The sequence below is a fragment of the Ylistrum balloti genome, unplaced genomic scaffold (assembly GCF_031769215.1).
Source record: "Ylistrum balloti isolate Yb309-2 unplaced genomic scaffold, AGI_CSIRO_Ybal_v1 Utg370126, whole genome shotgun sequence".
Classification (NCBI taxonomy): domain Eukaryota; kingdom Metazoa; phylum Mollusca; class Bivalvia; order Pectinida; family Pectinidae; genus Ylistrum; species Ylistrum balloti.
This window is the reverse complement of record NW_026782140.1, coordinates 892072-913162: the sequence shown is the minus strand read 5'-3', so window position 1 is coordinate 913162 and position 21091 is coordinate 892072. Positions and strand designations below refer to the sequence as shown.

The 21091-nt window shown below is 35.9% G+C and overlaps 1 protein-coding gene across 4 annotated transcripts in view; it reads left to right on the top strand.

Annotated features, from left to right (window-relative positions):
* Window positions 1–20263, top strand: part of LOC132550532 (kinesin light chain-like) — a 54863-nt gene extending 34600 nt beyond the window's left edge. For 2 of the 4 annotated variants that reach the window (XM_060214624.1, XM_060214621.1), the window contains 7 exons: window positions 109–158; window positions 4351–4418; window positions 5196–5304; window positions 6242–6409; window positions 8678–8793; window positions 15484–15547; window positions 16584–20263. In XM_060214624.1, coding sequence (XP_060070607.1) covers window positions 109–158; window positions 4351–4418; window positions 5196–5304; window positions 6242–6409; window positions 8678–8793; window positions 15484–15547; window positions 16584–16664 — 656 coding nt within the window. In that variant the 3' untranslated portion in view covers window positions 16665–20263. The remainder of the gene's footprint in view (window positions 1–108; window positions 159–4350; window positions 4419–5195; window positions 5305–6241; window positions 6410–8677; window positions 8794–15483; window positions 15548–16583) is intronic. The other 2 variants (XM_060214622.1, XM_060214625.1) reach the window with 2 other exon arrangements.
* The last annotated feature ends 828 nt before the right edge of the window (window positions 20264–21091 follow it).

Sequence of the window (21091 nt, the reverse complement as noted above, 5' to 3'; positions counted from 1 at the left end):
TGTAACTGATGGCTTTTGCTCTTTGCATGTGAAGTAAGAAATGTAGTTATCTCAATAAATTATGTAAGAAAATGAACAGTCTTACTAATGTATAATATTGTATTACAGGAGAGAACAAACCTATTTGGATGCAGGCTGAGGAGCGAGAAGAGAACAAGGTATACAAAAACTATGTGGCATGTCAACTGTGTGTTCCACCGCAGCATGCCAACTATATGTGTGACACCCAACAGGTTGACTCTGTGTGGCACCTGCTATCCAAGATCCAAATCATTAACCTTGTACAGGTGCTAGATATGCATTGACTTTAGTTACTGTTCAGGAAATGAGGGGTATATCATTAAAAAGAGATATGAGATATGCAAAATTCATCAATGCTGGTAAAGTAATCTTTCTCATAACTTAATCAGTCTTAATGAAACCCTAATTCTCAGTGGAGAAGGGCTGTTTGGTTGTTTCTTCAACGAGTTGATCAGTATGTCTACATATCAACTAAACATGGACATCCTTTATTGTCGCACCATGCTTGATTCGGGTATGCTTGGTACCGTGTGTTAAAGTAAATTTCATTAGAAATGAAAAATCAACCAAGCGTTAATTTGTATACTGTGTTGTGTCATCCCATCCAAATAGCATTTGCAAAGTAGATTTCCATTGTTGTGATGTGACCAGAATAAACTAGGTTCTGATTATAATTCTCTAAAATTAATGGGAAATTAAAAGTAGCCAGTTATTTCTGTGTATGGAGAGACAGGTTTTATATTAGTGGGAAATTGAAAGTAACCAGTTATTTCTGTGTATGGAGAGACAGGTTTTATATTAGTGGGAAATTGAAAGTAACCAGTTATTTCTGTGTATGGAGAGACAGGTTTTATATTAGTGGGAAATTGAAAGTAACCAGTTATTTCTGTGTATGGAGAGACAGGTTTTATATTAGTGGGAAATTGAAAGTAACCAGTTATTTCTGTGTATGGAGAGACAGGTTTTATATTAGTGGGAAATTGAAAGTAGCCAGTTATTTCTGTGTATGGAGAGACAGGTTTTATATTAGTGGGAAATTGAAAGTAGCTAGTTATTTCTGTGTATGGAGAGACAGGTTTTATATTAGTGGGAAATTGAAAGTAACCAGTTATTTCTGTGTATGGAGAGACAGGTTTTATATTAGTGGGAAATTGAAAGTAACCAGTTATTTCTGTGTATGGAGAGACAGGTTTTATATTAGTGGGAAATTGAAAGTAGCCAGTTATTTCTGTGTATGGAGAGACAGGTTTTATATTAGTGGGAAATTGAAAGTAACCAGTTATTTCTGTGTATGGAGAGACAGGTTTTATATTAGTGGGAAATTGAAAGTAACCAGTTATTTCTGTGTATGGAGAGACAGGTTTTATATTAGTGGGAAATTGAAAGTAACCAGTTATTTCTGTGTATGGAGAGACAGGTTTTATATTAGTGGGAAATTGAAAGTAACCAGTTATTTCTGTGTATGGAGAGACAGGTTTTATATCAGTGGGAAATTGAAAGTAACCAGTTATTTCTGTGTATGGAGAGACAGGTTTTATATTAGTGGGAAATTGAAAGTAACCAGTTATTTCTGTGTATGGAGAGACAGGTTTTATATTAGTGGGAAATTGAAAGTAACCAGTTATTTCTGTGTATGGAGAGACAGGTTTTATATTAGTGGGAAATTGAAAGTAACCAGTTATTTCTGTGTATGGAGAGACAGGTTTTATATTAGTGGGAAATTGAAAGTAACCAGTTATTTCTGTGTATGGAGAGACAGGTTTTATATTAGTGGGAAATTGAAAGTAGCCAGTTATTTCTGTGTATGGAGAGACAGGTTTTATATTAGTGGGAAATTGAAAGTAACCAGTTATTTCTGTGTATGGAGAGACAGGTTTTATATTAGTGGGAAATTGAAAGTAGCCAGTTATTTCTGTGTATGGAGAGACAGGTTTTATACAATATATTGGAAATTAAAGGTAAATAGTTATATTTGAGCATGGAGAGACAGGTTTTCTGCAATATATTGGAAATTAAAGGTAAACAGTTATATTTGTGCATGGAGAGACAGGTTTTCTACAATATATTAGAAATTAAAGGTAAACAGTTATATTTGAGCATGGAGAGACAGGTTTTCTACAATATATTGGAAATTAAAAGTTACCAGTGTTATAGCATTAGTTGTGCTGGTTCATGCCTTGTGTAATGATAGTGAAATTTCTTTTACCAGGTAAAAAAGGTAGGTGCTGGGATACCAGTTGTTGGTACTTATAGAAACATGCTTGGCATCTATATTACTGCAAGGAACATCTTGCATTCCCAAACTTGTCTGTCGAGCTGCCTTTCATCCTTTCTCCAATTTGGAATGTTTTCAACTTACCTTTATGTATGAATCTCCTATTCAATTCTTACTTCCCAACTTCAAAATAGTATATTAAAAAAAGAGTTGGTGCTTAGAAATTCTGTTAAACAAGATTACAGTTTCCTATATAAAATCTGTGTCCTGTAGTGATACTGTTGTACCATATCCAGTCTTTTATAATATCATGTTGACTAGATATGTATTTCCCTTCTGTGTATCCTGAAAAAGTGAGGTGGAGTTTAAAAGTTTCAACATATCAAAATGAAATCATCAGATTAAAACATTCAGAACAATTAGATCACCACTCACTGGCTTTGTAAAGAGGCATAAGGCATTGCTCTCTGCCTCTGACTATATAGAGTTAAGGCCCTTTGTTCACTTTGTGTAATTTCATCCAATACATACATGTTTTAACACATCATCTACCACTACCAAATGGATTGATGGAGTCTTACATTCAGTGTACTGAAGGCCTTTTGTTCAGTTTGTGTCATTTGATCCAATACAAATCATTTAAACCATGTCCTGTAACAATGTCAAACATTATATGTAAATATTTTAGAATGGTGAGTATTTCATGCTCTGATTCCCTGTCCTACTGCTGGTACATATCTGTATACCTATACTAGAGAGTTATGGCTCTGTGATGAGTTTTCGTATGACTTAGTCTAGATGTAGGGTATTATGGAGTGCTTGCAGTTCTTGTTATATATATATACCTTGCCTTTCACCTGTTTAAGTAAACAGTCTTAGCATGACCCCTGTATTAACACTTCAGATCCTTAATTGACCTCACTAACCAATTTACTGACACTGAGACTGAAGTTTGTACTGTCACTGATAGGCTATAGTGTTGGTTCAATAAAATAGGTTTTAACCTGGGCAATATAAACAAGGCTGTACCGGTATGAGACACAGTTACAAATTATACATTCCTATGTAGTGTGCACAGTTTTTTTATTTTTCAGAAAATAAATATCCAAAGTTTGGGGTGCTCATATTACATAGCTATAGGATTTTCCAGCTTTTTTTTTCATCGAAAAATCAAAGATTCTGTGCAGCTGCCAACATTGATTGTCGGTAATATCTGTTACTCAAAACTGACAAACGGGATTTGACAATTTGGTTATGAACAACAATGATAAATAAGATAATTAATGTATATATTATATCAGAGTCAACATCATGCAAAATTGGGATGAAATGTTTTTAAGCATAATAGCAACTAGCAAGGCAAAACTAGAGATCAGCAAAGACAGTGCCTTGTTCGTGACATAGAAAAATATGTCTCTTACAATATAATTATATTTTGAAACACTTGCATGTTCAGCTCTTAAGAAATTGACAGGTTTCATTTAATTCTCCTTCTAGTCTGATATCACGACAAACCAAAAGCTGTGAGCATATGGTTTGTTTTCATGTATAATGACAGATGTCGTTAACATATATGTATGCGGAGTGTCGATTGAGCCTTATCATTGGACTATGGATTTAATTCAATACTTATTAAAAATCTTAAATTTTAATACTTATTAAAAATCTTAATGATGTTTAAGAATATTAGCTATACATCAAATAATAACAAAGGAATAAATTTGACAATTTTACCAAAATGTGTAATGGTACACCTTTCTTCATTTGACAATATACATATGCATGCCTACAGTACATTCAGTGCATTTCCATTCGGTGCTCCATGTACCGATTGTTTGCATATACAGAGTGTGGGCCTCAACTTCGGTCAGCTTGTAACAGGGAGACATGAAAGAAAACTTCACTTGCGGAGATCATATTTACCTGAATTGGTCAATAATAGGTAGATAATGACTTGTATCTCTGAACACAGTTGATTAGGCCTAATGTGAAGACAAGTGTTTGAGTAATTAAGATTAATAAATCTCTCTTTATTGGAATCAAAGTGATTCCTTAGAGGCATAGCTGATACCTATCGGTGGTTAAAAGAATAATCTATTGATTCCATGTTTCAGGGTAAATACAAAGATGGGACCCCAATGCCTGAATATGGAGGCTGGCATAAAGCTGCTAAAGTAGACAGGTAAGAATACAGAGACTAGCATAAAACTGCTAAAATAGACAGGTAAGAATACAGGCTGGCATAAAGCTGCTAAAGGAGACCGGTACGAATACAGGCTGGCATAAAGCTGTTAAAATAGACAGGTACGAATACAGACTGGCATAAAACTGATAAAATAGACAGGTAAGAATACAGGCTGGCATAAAGCTGCTAAAATAGACAGGTACGAATACAGAGACTAGCATAAAGCTGCTAAAATAGACAGGTAAGAATACAGAGACTAGCATAAAGCTGCTAAAGTAGACAGGTAAGAATACAGAGACTGGCATAAAGCTGCTAAAATAGACAGGTACGAATACAGAGACTGGCATAAAGCTGCTAAAATAGACAGGTAAGAATACAGAGACTGGCATAAAGCTGCTAAAGTAGACGGGTAAGAATACAGAGACTAGCATAAAGCTGCTAAAATAGACAGGTAAGAATACAAAGGCAGGATTAAAACTGGTGAAATAGAAAAATGAAAATAATGAGTTAGGCTTAGATAGATAAGAACACATACTTTTGTGAATTTAGTGTTATGGCAAAAGTTTCTAGGTTGAGGATTCCCTTATACATGCTTAGATACATATTGAATGAACTAAAACATGTCTTAAACTTTCTCATTAACCATATTTTATTGAAAGGTACAGCTAGCTAAAAACCAATTCATAATTTGACCATTTAGGTATACTTTGAAATAAAAGTATTAAGATGTAACTACAGCTGAGATAAGTGATTTACGAACATTCTTTTCCACAGCCCCACAGTGACGACAACCTTGAAGAACCTTGGTGCACTTTATAGAAGACAAGGAAAGTATGAGGCCGCGGAGACACTAGAGGAGTGTGCCATGAGGTCCAAGAGAAATGTGAGTGTTTTATTGTTGCATGCTATACTCTTCAAACTGGCTATATACCCCAACCTTTCATACTTGGACAATCCAACAACTGGAAGTCACATCAGCCAAGTAATTGGAAGGGTTTTGATCTTGCATATTTTAAGGTTTCTCAACATTAAATAATGTTGTGAGCTGTATAGAGGGAAAATACTGACAAATATTTTAAAAACTTATTCGGAAATTCCTTATTTCATCAGAATATCTTTGTTTTGTCTATATAGTTCATTAAGTGTGGATGTGACTTCCATTAGGTGTACAATTTAGCGTAGACCTATTTTGTAGTTAATAAAGAACCACAGGTGAGAGACTTTATTTTAACCTGTATGGTCCTAACAGGACTCCATTATCCTGTCGCCGGTGCCCCTACAGCGGGCCCTGGACAAACACAGCTATGTAAGTACTGTAGACAATGACATGCTAACTGCCTGTGTGCAGACTCGCGTGTCTTACTGCAGCCGGGATACAAAATCACCAGGAAGGCTGCGGGTCTGGTAGCTAATAGCTTTGGATTTGTGTGGCTAACTATAACAGCAGGCATTGTAGGATCACTGCTTGTAGGAGGGTTTCTGTACAGCTGTCACTCCTCCTAGATATTGGGTGGTATTCACCCTCAAGTCCATTATTGTTTATAAATATGTGACAAGGCAAGGCAAGGCTGAGCAAGTGAAACAGAAGCAACTTCACCAGTAAGGAATGAATTCTCAGTCGGGACGTTTTCCTTTCAAAATCAGTTACATTTAAAACACTAGTTCAGTATATTCATTATTATATTTGTGTATGCCATTTATCCTATGTATCAACATATATAATTCCCCCAAAGATTTTTTTTAGTTGAAATTTTTACGTTACTTCTGTACGTTTTTGCCCCTGTCTGGCTTTGACGCGGCTTGTTTTGGTTTTACGCTAGGCTCTGGATGTAGTTAAACAGACCAAAATTGCCGAAGTTCTAGGCAGTGACTATAAGGAACACCCACCAAACAATCAGATCCAGGGGTATAGACGACGCTCTAACAGCAGGGACCGAATTCCCCGTCGGGACCCCGTGGATAGCATTGATAATGGTGATGGTGAAGATGTGAGTATAGGTCTCTGATGGTCAGGGAGGGGCTCCAAGTAGGGCCATTTATCAAGTAATTCACAGCCAGTGTCCTTTGTGAAATAGGCCTCCAACACGATGAATTCTTAAAAAAAAAATTCACTACTAAATGCTTGAACAAAATAAATAAAATTATACTAATAATGTAACATGCATGATTGAACGTATTGGCATTGGGACTTCAGATATGTTTCTCCTTTTGTTAACATGGTTGTATTTAAATATGAAATGGAAATTAGAAAAGTTGGATCTATTTCCCATTTATTTCACAAATAAATCTACAAAACATCAGTAATAAAGTGAGGGCTGTTACATATCTAAACTCCATCTGTAGGCTTATTCCCATCTTTGTCTATTCCTGTGCTTTCCTTGGAATGATATCTTGGTAGTAGGAATACCTCCATTTCTAGCTGACCCTAACTTTTCTTTGCTTGACCAGATGCCCATTAGTTGCATTTACACGAAAAGAAACCTTGAAGTTCCCATAGCTTGATTGGCAGCATGTTTTTTTTCTCTAACATAATATTGTGTGGGATATTTTGGTATTGACATTTTTCTCTGAAAACTTTTACAGATCATGGTATTTTTCCTTTGATTTCCTTCAGTCATTTTGAATATCAGATTTGATCATTTGTGGGTAGTGATTAAGATACATGGAGATATATATATATATATGTAAAATTTATGATATGCACAAGAAGTAACAATACCAAAGTTCTGTTAACTAATTGATATAGACTGTTTAAATGAAAATCTATGCAACACACAAAGCTTTAGATTTGCACAATGCTGGGCGATACTCATTTTGATTACAACTTAGTAACAAAGCATGCTTTTGATTGGGATTTGGGATTGGCATGAAGAACAATTACATAACCAATTTCCTACTGCTATTTCTTCAGTCTAAATAATTGCTTGCTGTTTCAAAGATAAAACCAAATTGATTGTTTTGATTAGTGATAGACATACTTCGGGTGAACATGGCTGTGTATTACTTGCCTCCATCTGACCTAGAGCCAAACACTGTTTTGACTGACCTGCTTTGATGTCCTATAGACAGACCCAATTTTTGCACTTCCAATCTGAACCCCGTACCTGTCACTTTAGCTTACCTGCCTCACAACCCCATTCTTACTAAGCACTTTGTAAACTAGGACAAGATTACCATCAGCATAACCTTAACAGACTCCACACATTTAGGCTGCCAATAAACATTTACCAATATGACGGTGGCATTCCGCAACATAAACATAGAATTCACTTCTCAATGAAATAGTTACAACCATCTTTGATAAGATGGATGGAAATTTGTTCAGTACGCTGTTAACCTCTTGTGTAGAGCTTTACAAGATTGTTTGAAATTGTCTTTTTCTAAGACCAATAAAATTGGCTGTAATATTTTCACACTAGTAAATTGATGGATAGTTTGTTCAATAAATATGGGTGATAGTTTTGGAACTAGTTGTAAATTTGAAGCATAATGCTGATGGTAGTCTAGTATGATGTTGTCATGTCTCTGTAATTTTTCCTGTAAAAAAAGTAGAGAATGTTTTCTATAGTGGGTGTGGTCATACCTATATAGTTGAGCACTAATAACTGCAGGCTTTCTTGCATGACCATCCAGTTCTCTGAATCATCAGTGTTGTTGGTCTATGTAGCTCTAATGGATTGTTGTAACTCGCTATGTGCTTATAAGTTCACAAATCTCTACACTTCTCCTTATATGCCATGTATAAGTTCTAATATTTTTGTTTTATTTCTGTTTCGATTTTCGAACGGCATCCTTCACTTTGATGTAAGTTTCAATTTTTTTTCCTTTTTACTTTCCAAACTGCCACCAAGACTTCAATAACCATTTGATATCCTGTTTATCTTGCCTTGGGAGTTCTGCTAAATTTTGAAACTGCAATACAAATTTTCTTAGTGATTAGCTGAAAATTTGAAAATTGTTGATATTATTGCAGACTGAGTGATGACCTGGGAAAGATCTACTTAGTCATAAGAAATGTTTAAACAGGTTGTACAAATTGTTAGAGTGGCCTTGGGAGCAGTGTTGTATTTTTATCGCCTTCCGATAAAAGATTTATTTTTATTTTAATAAATCTTCAATAAAATCTGGTAAAAATGTAATTTAAAAGAATGAGGAAAATCCAAAGCTGTAAAGAGTCAGTAGAATGTTGCCTGTCCTTGCTAGTGGGTTCTCATGCCATTTCTGTAAAACTCACCTGTTTGAAATTTCCTCTCAAGGGGAAATTAAAGCGCAGTGGCTCATTTTCCAAACTGAGAGCTTCCATAAGACGAAGCAGTGCCAAATTGGTGCAGAAATTGAAAGGAAAAGGTCCAGGGGAAGAAAATTCTGGAAGGTAAGCGACTTTGTTACCACTTCCCGAGGAAGTGCATTCTCACCTTGTGGGTGTCATTGCAAACCTGGGTCGCAGAAACGTCTCTTGGTGTTAGAACTTTGCCTAGCCTTGCCTTGCTTATATTGTAGGTAATGTGTTGATATACATATATTGTATGACAGTTTGTATACAGCAGGACATCTTGTGACCTGTATATTTTACTGTACAAGAATTTGTGGGTATGGGATATTACTGAGCATAACCTGCTTGATTTACACCAGGCATTACTTTGTACCATTATAAGTAATCCTGATACATAAACTGTATGCTAATTAAATCAGAACTGTTACATCCAGTATCAAGATTTGTTGTGGTTTGGAGTGATGAATCATTGACTCTCATTTCTGATTTGAAAATAACCATATTTATCCTGTAATTAGTCCTAGGGGCAGCTGATTATCTCTTTCTCAAAGGACATGGATGTAGTGTTACATGTCTCCCTCGAGTGAGCAACACAGATTGTTTCTGTTCCTGTTCTATTAATATCTCGCGCAAGAAATAAGATTAAAACATTAAAACAAAGATATTTTTAATGAAAGTTGCTGTACTTCATTATTATCCAAGGTCCAATGTCAAACAAGTGTGAATTTTTCAATAAATTCTTGTCCAGGAAATAACATTTAAACTAAGATATCTAAATGAAAGTTGGTGTACACTTTTATCACCTAAAGCTGATGTGATGACCTGGACATCAAGGTTAAAGGCCAGAAAATCATTACCAAACTTGGAACACACTCCAGCCGAAGTGTTGGCCTTTTCTTTTTTCTTTTTTTTTTTTTTTTTTAGAAATTTCAGTAACAGTGCAATGTTCTGTTGATACACGATTATTGCAAGAGAAGTCAAAATAGCTAACCATCAGATACATACAAAATGTCATGAATATTCAATTTTCTGCTTGTTCTTAGTGTTGTGATTTTTTTTTATATTATTAACCAATTGCGATGAAGAACTTATACTGTACATATTCACATGATTACTATATTCAGTATATATATACTTGTCTATACCATAACTGCCAAAGCATTACACACAATGTCAAATAAAATCAATGATCGACAACACTAAATTTTCTCTTACACACACATCCTACAACAAAAGCAGTAAATATACCACATAGACATGTCTCACCACACTGAATCTGGTGTTTCTGCTGAAACTTTAGAATGGAAAAGGTTTATTACCAGCCAAGGACTTTTTACTGAAAAAATACATTATTTATGCATCTCTGCATGAGACTTTGGTTTCACAAATTACCAGACATGAACTTATTATCGGAGAAATATAGTACACTTGTATTCAAATTTCACGCCTGGAAACTTGGTTTCACAAATTACAACGAGGGAATATATCACTAGTACCAACATACCAGCTGAACAAGAGTCATGAGATTTAGGTTTGATTTCATTTTATATAATTTTCATTATCTTTCTGATCCTTGATAGTGAATTGAAATAATTTATCGTAGAAATGTATAATTTAATGTGTTAATATAAATGCTACTATATACATAACACATTGTGAAATGTTTCATACAAAACAGCCAGATGTTTCACAACATCAATACTAGCAAGGCAAGGAGCTAATTATTTCTCTCCTTAATTTCTTGTCTTACTTTTTTCCTTACTTTGATATTTGATTCCTGTTTGTTTGGATCTTGTCTCCTTATTTTGCTTGCTTTTTCTACATTTTTTTTGCCACTACAGTTGGTTTGACACACCCATTCCCCATTACTGGAATCCATCCGGGTCAAGGTTTGTGTCCTGTCTAATACTCCTGTACAGACGAATCAATTTACCATTATCAACCCACAATCAGACTCGTCAAGTTATATACTCTGACATCCATCCACAATCAGACTCACCAAATTACCATTATCCTGCCACAATCAGACTCACCAAATTACCATTATCCTGCCACAATCAGACTTGCCAAATTACTATTATCCTGCCACAATCAAACCTACCAAATTACCATCATCCTGCCACAATTAGACTCGCCAAATTACCATTATCCTGCCACAATCAGACTCACCAAATTACCATTATCCTGCCACAATCAGACTCACCAAATTACCATTATCCTGCCACAAACAGACTTGCTAAATTACTATTATCCTGCCACAATCAGACTCACCAAATTACCATCATCCTGCCACAATCAGACTCACCAAATTACCATTATCCTGCCACAATTAGACTCACCAAATTACCATTATCCTGCCACAATCAGACTCACCAAATTACCATTATCCTGCCACAATCAGACTCACCAAATTACCATTATCCTGCCACAATCAGACTCACCAAATTACCATTATCCTGCCACAATCAGACTCACCAAATTACCATTATCCTGCCACAATCAGACTTGCCAAATTACTATTATCCTGCCACAATCAAACCTACCAAATTACCATCATCCTGCCACAATTAGACTCGCCAAATTACCATTATCCTGCCACAATCAGACTTGCTAAATTACTATTATCCTGCCACAATCAGAATCACCAAATTACCATTATCCTGCCACAATCAGACTCACCAAATTACCATTATCCTGCCACAATCAGACTCACCAAATTACCATTATCCTGCCACAATCAGACTCACCAAATTACCATTATCCTGCCACAATCAGACTCACCAAATTACCATTATCCTGCCACAATCAGACTCACCAAATTACCATTATCCTGCCACAATCAGACTCACCAAATTACCATTATCCTGCTACAATTAGACTCACCAAATTACCATTATCCTGCCACAATCAGACTCACCAAAATACCATTATCCTGCCACAATTAGACTCACCAAATTACCATTATCCTGCCACAATCAGACTCGCAAGATAGTCATTGAATATGTATTATCTTATCAGTACATACAATTAGATTTCTAAATAAACATTATTCCAACAATCAAATTTGTCTCATTAATATAATCTTTCCTCGCAGACCTCATGTATTCGGGCTATTTTTTGACAATGATGCTGTAAACTTATACTTTGAAAATCAAGTTCCTGTAAGATTAACAAATTATCTCCCCTCTCTACTTAGACTTAAAGCAAATATGTGACGATAAAAAGGCAAATGGGGGTAAACACAAAACAAAGGAGCAAAAACATAATGGCTAGATTAATGTTGCTCTCTTGCTTCGTTGTTCTTAGATCATTTGTTCGTGTTTTGGTTGAAGAAGTAAAAATTAGACTGTATTTTTGTTCCTTCACTCGCTCTCCATTCTGTAATCATAAAGAGATACCACAAGTTGATATTCATCCTTGTTGTCAACAAGAAAAAAAAAACCACTTAAAATGTATAATGCTGATAAAAGGTTGTAATTACATGGTGAAATGTGAACAGTATTGTATACTTTGAGACTGAAATATTTTTGATGACAAAATGGAGTGTCCATTGCTGTTGGAGGAAATATTTACCCTTAACAAGAAAGGCAGTATAGTGAATGTACAGTATCTACTGCACTGGGGGAAGTATTTACCACAGACAGGAAAGGCTGTATAGTATTATATGGTGTCTGCAGGGGAGATATTTACCACAGACAGGAAAGGCTGTATAGTATTATACGGTGTCTGCAGGGGAGATATTTAATAAAGACAGTAAAGGCTGTGTAATGTACATTGTCTGTAGGGAAGATATTTACCACAGACAGGAAAGGCTGTATAATGTACAGTGTCTGTATGGGAGATATTTACCACAGACAGGAAAGGCTGTATAATGTAGAGTGTCTGTAGGGGAGATATTTACCACAGACAGGAAAGGCTGTATAGTATTATACAGTGTCTGTAGGGGAGATATTTACCACAGACAGGAAAGGCTGTATAGTATTATACAGTGTCTGTAGGGGAGATATTTACTACAGACACGAAAGGCTGTGTAATGTAGAGTGTCTGTAGGGAAGATATTTACCACAGACAGGAAAGGCTGTATAGTATTATACAGTGTCTGTAGGGGAGATATTTACCACAGACAGGAAAGGCTGTATAGTATTATACAATGTCTGTAGGGGAGATATTTACAACAGACAGGAAAGGCTGTATAATGTAGAGTGTCTGTAGGGAAGATATTTACCACAGACAGGAAAGGCTGTATAGTATTATATAGTGTCTGTAGGAAGATATTTACCACAGACACGAAAGGCTGTGTAATATACTATGTGTGTAGGCGAGATATTTACCACAGACATGAGAGGCTGTATAATGTACAGTGTCTGTAGGGGAGATATTTACCACAGACAGGAAAGGCTGTATAGTATTATACAGTGTCTGTATGGGAGATATTTACCACAGACAGGAAAGGCTGTATAGTATTATACAGTGTCTGTAGGGAGATATTTACCACAGACATGAAAAGCTGTATAGTATTATACAGTGTCTGTAGGGAAGATATTTACCACAGACATGAAAGGCTGTATAATGTACAGTGTCTGTAGGGAAGATATTTACCACAGACAGGAAAGGCTGTATAGTATTATACAGTGTCTGTAGGGAAGATATTTACCACAGACAGGAAAGGCTGTATAATGTACAGTGTCTGTAGGGAAGATATTTACCACAGACAGGAAAGGCTGTATAGTATTATATAGTGTCTGTAGGAAGATATTTACCACAGACAGGAAAGGCTGTATAGTATTATACAGTGTCTGTAGGGAGATATTTACCACAGACAGGAAAGGCTGTATAGTATTATACAATGTCTGTAGGGGAGATATTTACCACAGACATGAAAAGCTGTGTAATGTAGAGTGTCTGTGGGGAAGATATTTACCACAGACATGAAAAGCTGTGTAATGTAGAGTGTCTGTGGGGAAGATATTTACCACAGACATGAAAGGCTGTATAATGTAGAGTGTCTGTAGGGAAGATATTTACCACAGACATGAAAGGCTGTATAATGTACAGTGTCTGTATGGGAGATATTTACCACAGACAGGAAAGGCTGTATAGTATTATACAGTGTCTGTAGGGAGATATTTACCACAGACATGAAAGGCTGTGTAATGTACAGTGTCTCTAGGGGAGAAATTTACCACAGACAGGAAAGGCTGTATAGTATTATACAGTGTCTGTAGGGGAGATATTTACCACAGACACGAAAGGCTGTGTAATGTAGAGTGTCTGTAGGGGAGATATTTACCACAGACAGGAAAGGCTGTATAGTATTATACAGTGTCTGTAGGGGAGGTAGGGGAGATATTTACCACAGACAGGAAAGGCTGTATAGTATTATACAGTGTCTGTAGGGGAGATATTTACCACAGACACGAAAGGCTGTGTAATGTAGAGTGTCTGTAGGGGAGATATTTACCACAGACAGGAAAGGCTGTATAGTATTATACAGTGTCTGTAGGGGAGATATTTACCACAGACACGAAAGGCTGTGTAATGTAGAGTGTCTGTAGGGACGATATTTACCACAGACAGGAAAGGCTGTATAATGTAGAGTGTCTGTAGGGGAGATATTTACCACAGACACGAAAGGCTGTATAATGTAGAGTGTCTGTAGGGGAGATATTTACCACAGACAGGAAAGACTGTATAATGTAGAGTGTCTGTAGGGGAGATATTTACCACAGACAGGAAAGGCTGTATAATGTAGAGTGTCTGTATAGATATTATACAACACGAAAGTCTGTATAATGTAGAGTGTCTGTAGGGGAGATATTTACCACAGACAGGAAAGGCTGTATAATGTAGAGTGTCTGTAGGGGAGATATTTACCACAGACACGAAAGGCTGTATAATGTAGAGTGTCTGTAGGGGAGATATTTACCACAGACACGAAAGGCTGTATAATGTAGAGTGTCTGTAGGGGAGATATTTACCACAGACACGAAAGGCTGTATAATGTAGAGTGTCTGTAGGGGAGATATTTACCACAGACAGGAAAGACTGTATAATGTAGAGTGTCTGTAGGGGAGATATTTACCAAAGACACGAAAGGCTGTATAATGTAGAGTGTCTGGAGGGAAGATATTTACCACAGACAGGAAAGGCTGTATAGTATTATACAGTGTCTGTAGGGGAGATATTTACCACAGACAGGAAAGGCTGTATAGTATTATACAGTGTCTGTAGGGGAGATATTTACCAAAGACACGAAAGGCTGTGTAATGTAGAGTGTCTGTATGGGAGATATTTACCACAGACATGAAAAGCTGTGTAATGTAGAGTGTCTGTGGGGAAGATATTTACCACAGACAGGAAAGACTTCATTTGAGGTCATCATGCCACCATGTAAAAAGTCATTACTGCTTGTTTCATGTATTTCATACTGCTACCATTATCATAATGTGCACCCCAGATCATCATATTAGTGTATCGTTTTTCTTGTTAACTGTGGATAATGAACAGTTTTATGAAGATATTTTTATTGGTGAGAGTATTACTGATACAGTGATAGCTCTATTTTTTGTACTGTTGATATAAACATGTTAATATTGTTGTATAGTATTGTATGGAAGGATAAATATATATCAGAATGCAAAGAATTGTTTCATCATGAAAAATTCAAGATTTTTAAAAAGCAAATTGTGCTTACTGATTATTTGAAAACAATGCACTCCGGCTAGGTTACATCATTTTGTGTAATGTTCACACAAACATGCTGTACTTTTTTATTCTTATATTTTTTAGTATGAAAAGGGCAAGCTCCTTGTCGGTTCTCAACAGCTTAAACAGTAGAGAAGATAAACTGAGCGTAAGTATGTGTTCCTGGTATGAGTATGTGTTCCTGGTATGAGTATGTGTTCTTGGTATGAGTATGTGTTCCTGGTATGAGTATATGTTCCTGGTATAAGTATATGTTCCTTGTATGTGTTCCTGTGTTCCTGGTATAAGTATGTATTTCTGGTATTCCTGGTATAAGTATGTGTTCCTTATGTTCCTGGTATAAGTATGTGTTCTCGGTATAAGTATGTGTTCCTGGTATAAGTATGTGTTCTTGGTATAAGTATGTGTTCCTGGTATAAGTATGTGTTCTTGGTATAAGTATGTGTTCCTGGTATAAGTATGTGTCCCTGTGTTCCTTGTATAAGTATGTGTTCCTTGTATAAGTATGTGTTCCTGGTATAAGTGTGTGTTTCTTGTATAAGTATGTGTTCCTTGTATAAGTATGTGTTTCTTGTATAAGTATGTGCTCCTGGTGTAAGTATGTATTCCTCGACAGCTGTGTACAAGGTAAATCTATGTGATTTGTTTCAATGTCACAGCATAACGGATCCTGTCAAATTCTAAGAGATCAACATCTTACATTGTAGCTTAGATATGCAGATGCCCGAAGTGGGATTTTCTTGACTAGATAATGACAGTGGTGACTTTTGGTATCTGTCAGATGTTTCTATCCCTGTAATCAGCGTAAATTAAACTCCTCACCTAACAATTCTGTTATCAGTCTAATAACACCAGTACATATATTTTGTTATCATACATGTGTAACATGACCTGCAAAGCCATGATGAAGCTGTGATAGGTGATGGTTTCCATTATTTCCTTGTGACATACCAGATCAGTATAAAGATTGATGAAGTATCGATAGTCAGTTGTTCCTGTATATATAAATATGAAAGCATGTATGTTTTACAACTTGTTGGGGTTTTCAGTCTTCTAACTTCTGTACTAGCTGGACACAGAGAATTGACCACAACTATATATATATATAAATATATATGTCACACACTATTGATGTATGGATATCAGTAATTAAATACTTACTACTTGTTTACATGTTGTTACAGGAAAGTCGGCGTTCCTATGGAGACTTAAGTACGCGTGGACGGACAGCCAGCTCCGACCAGCTGACCAGTCGACCATTTTGATGTTAATTATTCTTAAACAACACTTAAAAACAATGTACATTGCATCCTCCATTTTATCATTGTCAACATCAAACGTGTCATCTTCATCACACACTCTGGTCTCATAGTTATTGTTGGCTTCAAGGCTTGCTGTTTTGTGGCCATCGCAGTTGTCTTCTCTTGCCGTGCTGTTTTTGTACCGATTTATCTGATGTATACTACTTGTCACACCCATCTGTGCACCAGTTTTTACAGTGTATTCTTACTTGGTGGTCATCACATTACAATGTAAAACATTGTATAGCAATAGTGATATAACTACTGTAGAAAAAATACAATGTATTTATTATAGCAAATAACTATCTATATCATACTGACTTTGTACTACAGCACATCTCTATCACATTATCACCTGTCCTCTGGGTGCTTAGTATTATATTATTGTTTCCTAAAGTGGTATTACAATGTCTTACATGAGTATTAATGTAACTGTATAGCAGGGTGGGGGATGTATAGGATAACTAACCTATTATAACAGTGTCTATGTCATAGTAGACATGGGCCTGTCTACATTTAGAGCTCAACACTGAGGTGTGATGGCAGTTCAGTCTACACAAGGAATGAAATATTTTCGGAAATGCTATACTGATTTTTATAAACAGTGAATTAACAGAAACAAAACAAAATGTTGAAAAAAGAACATTCCAAACTTGATTTGTAAACATTGGTGTGCATGTTCAAATGGTTGGAATCCATCACAGGAAACTCTACAATGCTGGATGATAAGTTTGTTATATGCTCTTTGGTTCTAGCACATTCTATACCATCTTGTTGAACTTGAGTACGTAGGTACTTCATTATGGTGAATAGGGAAAGGTGTCTTTTTCTACTTAATTTTTCACCTAACAGCACAGTAACCTTTCCTCAGTACTTACATAAACGTGTCCTGACTGTCTAAAACTTTTAATATTTCTTAAATGATTTTTTTCTGATAAATTGTCCTTTGATTGGTATGGTATTGCGTTCTGATGCTTTGACTTTATCCAAAGATTGGTGAAGTGGAAAGGTTTGGTCAAATTTAGCATACTGCTGGTATCAACCTCTGGTCATTTAGACCCTGTTAGGACACAGGTGAGATGTGGAGGAAAGGTCACTGGGTATAATATATTTGCCAACTCTTTTGTCAAACATAGAGAAAGTAAACCAAATACAGAGTTGATAGACATCCCTGTAATGTTAACCACGGATGCACAGTCTGATTGGTTTGTCTGAGAGTTGTGATGACTGCCTCATTTCATCTTCACATTAGTGCAATACAAGTGAAGCATAAGGCCCTTCAGGCTGTTTTAGTAGACTTGACAAGTTTGTCATGGATTTGTTGAGGTCTGTATAGTTTTATCATACATGCATTTATAATTAAGGTGTGCTACTTGCGTACCAACCAGGCTTCAGTTACATGTAAATTCTGAACCTCATACAGTATAATAACGGTGTGCTACTTGTAAGCCGACCAGCTATCAGTTAAGTTCTGAACCTGATACAGTATAATAACGGTGTGCTACTTGTGTACCAACCAGGCTTCAGTTACATGTAAGTTCTGAACCTCATACAGTATAATAACGGTGTGCTACTTGTAAGCAGACCAGCTTTCAGTTAGGTTCTGAAACTTGTACAGAAGTTGTTTTCAATTAAGTACTGTGTTATCTTTGAAGTATACAGACTGGCGTCCATCATCTGAAATTGACACTAGTGAAGTTTTAGGAAATTTAGGGCATTTAAATCATTGATTCCCTTGATACATTAAAATATTGCCAGAATTTTGTTTTTCACATATATACATGCATAAGTGTTGCTTTGAGTAGATTATTTGAGTCTCCATTGGTGGTTTCTCATGACAGTGATAAAACATAGAAAAAAACTTTTTTATTTTGGAAATGAAAAAGAGGGAGAGGACTGTTTATTTGTTGTCATGGAAACATAAGGTTTAAAAGTTGTTAGAGAAGATGAATGGATTATTATGGGGATTAGGTTCCAGCTTTAAGTGACAATTTTTACATTTTTTCCATGACATCATTTTATATCTGATGTTTGTACATGTTTATCTTCTGAAACTGTTCTCTGATGTTTAGTGCAGTTATGGCACTCTCATTCATGGTCACCATTTTCAGGATAGTATAGGGACAGAGAGGCTAAGTTTCGCTGGCTGTTCATGAATAGATAGGTGATAAAAGATATCAGTTGGAAAGGTTACATGAAGGGAGAAGTTGACTGCCCTAGTTAAACTACATTGTATTTCGTAGATAAGAGAAGTATTGAGACAAGTTCGGGATCAGAACACTTTCCTTCTCGATTTCATTACACACAGTAGTCCATGCTCAGGCTTAAGATCAGTTGTAAGTATGTGTGTAAGTCTGATTGTGTGAGTGAAAGGAGATATATATACAATTTAATGCAATTATAAACTTTGTGTATGTTTTGTTATGAAAGTTGTAACATACTTTAAAGTGCTGGTGATTTTTGTCATTGTGATAATAATAGTATTCCTTTTCAAGGATAGAACAAATTATAGAAACTATTCAGAATTCCTTGATGAAGAGAAAATGTTGATCGTTGCTTTGGTGTTGAATCATGTTATTATGTGTGGTGTATATTATTAAAACATGTCAATGATGTGCTTTGGAAATCTAAAGCAGTTGAAAGAGCTTCACAATAAAACCTGAAACGTGTATATCACCTCGCATTTTATTCATTTTTTTGTTGTTGTGGGATATTTTCGTTAATTATGTTCAGTTTTGATCTCGGCTTTAAATCTCGGTTTACTTCTTTAATCACCACTTGAAGCATGAATTACCGTCGCAACAAAAGAATAAAACCAAATGATCTGCTTGATCTACGTTGTCTTCTGGATGTCCCTGCTTTCTTTCTGATTTTCAAGGTAACAAATAAAGAAATCTTGGTACAGAATCTAGTTTCCAAGTGCTTTACATAAATGAACACAACATCTATGTGTATATATAGTTGTACAATGCATCTAATGCAATATGTGTGTAACTTACATGAAGTGGTTAAGTCCTATATGCAATATCACATATCTATAAATAACTTGTATGACAAATTTGCACCTAAAGATTTTAATAGCATCATCATACAAAACACTGTATATCAGAATAACACAGGTTAGATTATCAAAGTAGTTTCAAAAGGTGATGATGTATGTCTTGTGAAATATTTTATATCTAATAGAAGAAAAAAAATGGCATACATACACGCTGTGTGTGGTGTAATCATCAGTGGTAATGAGCCTTCACTGCATGTGAACTGATCTAGCTTCCCACAATACTTCCGTTTTTTATTTTTAGAACCGATCTGATTGGTTGTAAGCTTGTAAATACTACCACAGTTTTAATGGGTTGCTATTTTTTGTTGATGGTATGATTGAGTTGTTTGTAAGTTTCAGTTGCCGGCTTTCTACCTCTGTGTATTAATGAAAGGAATATAAACGAACAATTCTTATTCTAGCCAGTCTTTTTTGTCACCAACTGCCAATCATAGCTGTGTGTATGGTTGAATGGAAAACACACAATTCCATTGATTAATTTATTAAACTACATTTGGTCATATATATGTGTTTGTTTTTATTTTGGTGTTGGTAAATGAGAACCCTAAAACAGATCAGGTTTGTGAGAAGAAACACAAAACATGTGTATCTCCTCATCAACAGTTCTGGTGTCCTTAGCTATCTGATTTCACGTCTGGAAGCCTGTCCCATCAGGGCATCAGGGTCAAGTGTCTGGGCTTAGGACATAACCACAACAGTACAGAATAGTCCATTACTTAGCTTCCTGAGAAACAATGGTAAAGCTTCAACAATTACATGCATTAATGTAAGATCAGTGCTGTGATGATCCTGTTTTGACAAGACATCCTACTGTATCGGATACTGAAACATGACTAGAGATGGGATGTCCTGTTGTATCTGATAGTGAAACATGACTAGTGATGGAACGTCCTATTGTATCAGATACTTAAACATGACTAGTGATGGGACATCCTATTGTATCAGATACTTAAACATGACTAGTGATGGGACGTCCTATTGTATCAGATAGTGAAACATGACTAGTGATAGGACGTCCTGTTGTATCTGATACTGAAACATGACTAATGATGGGACGTACTGTTGTATCTGATACTGAAACATGACTAGTGATGGGACGTCCTGTTGTATCTGATACTGAAACATAACTAGTGATGGGACGTCCTGTTGTATCTGATACTGAAACATGACTAGAGATGGGACGTTCTGTTGTATCGGATACTGAAACATGACTAGTGATGGGACGTCCTGTTGTATCGGATACTGAAACATGACTAGAAATAGGACGTCCTGTTGTATCTGATAGTGAAACATGACAAGTAATGGGACGTTCCGTTGTATCCAATACTAA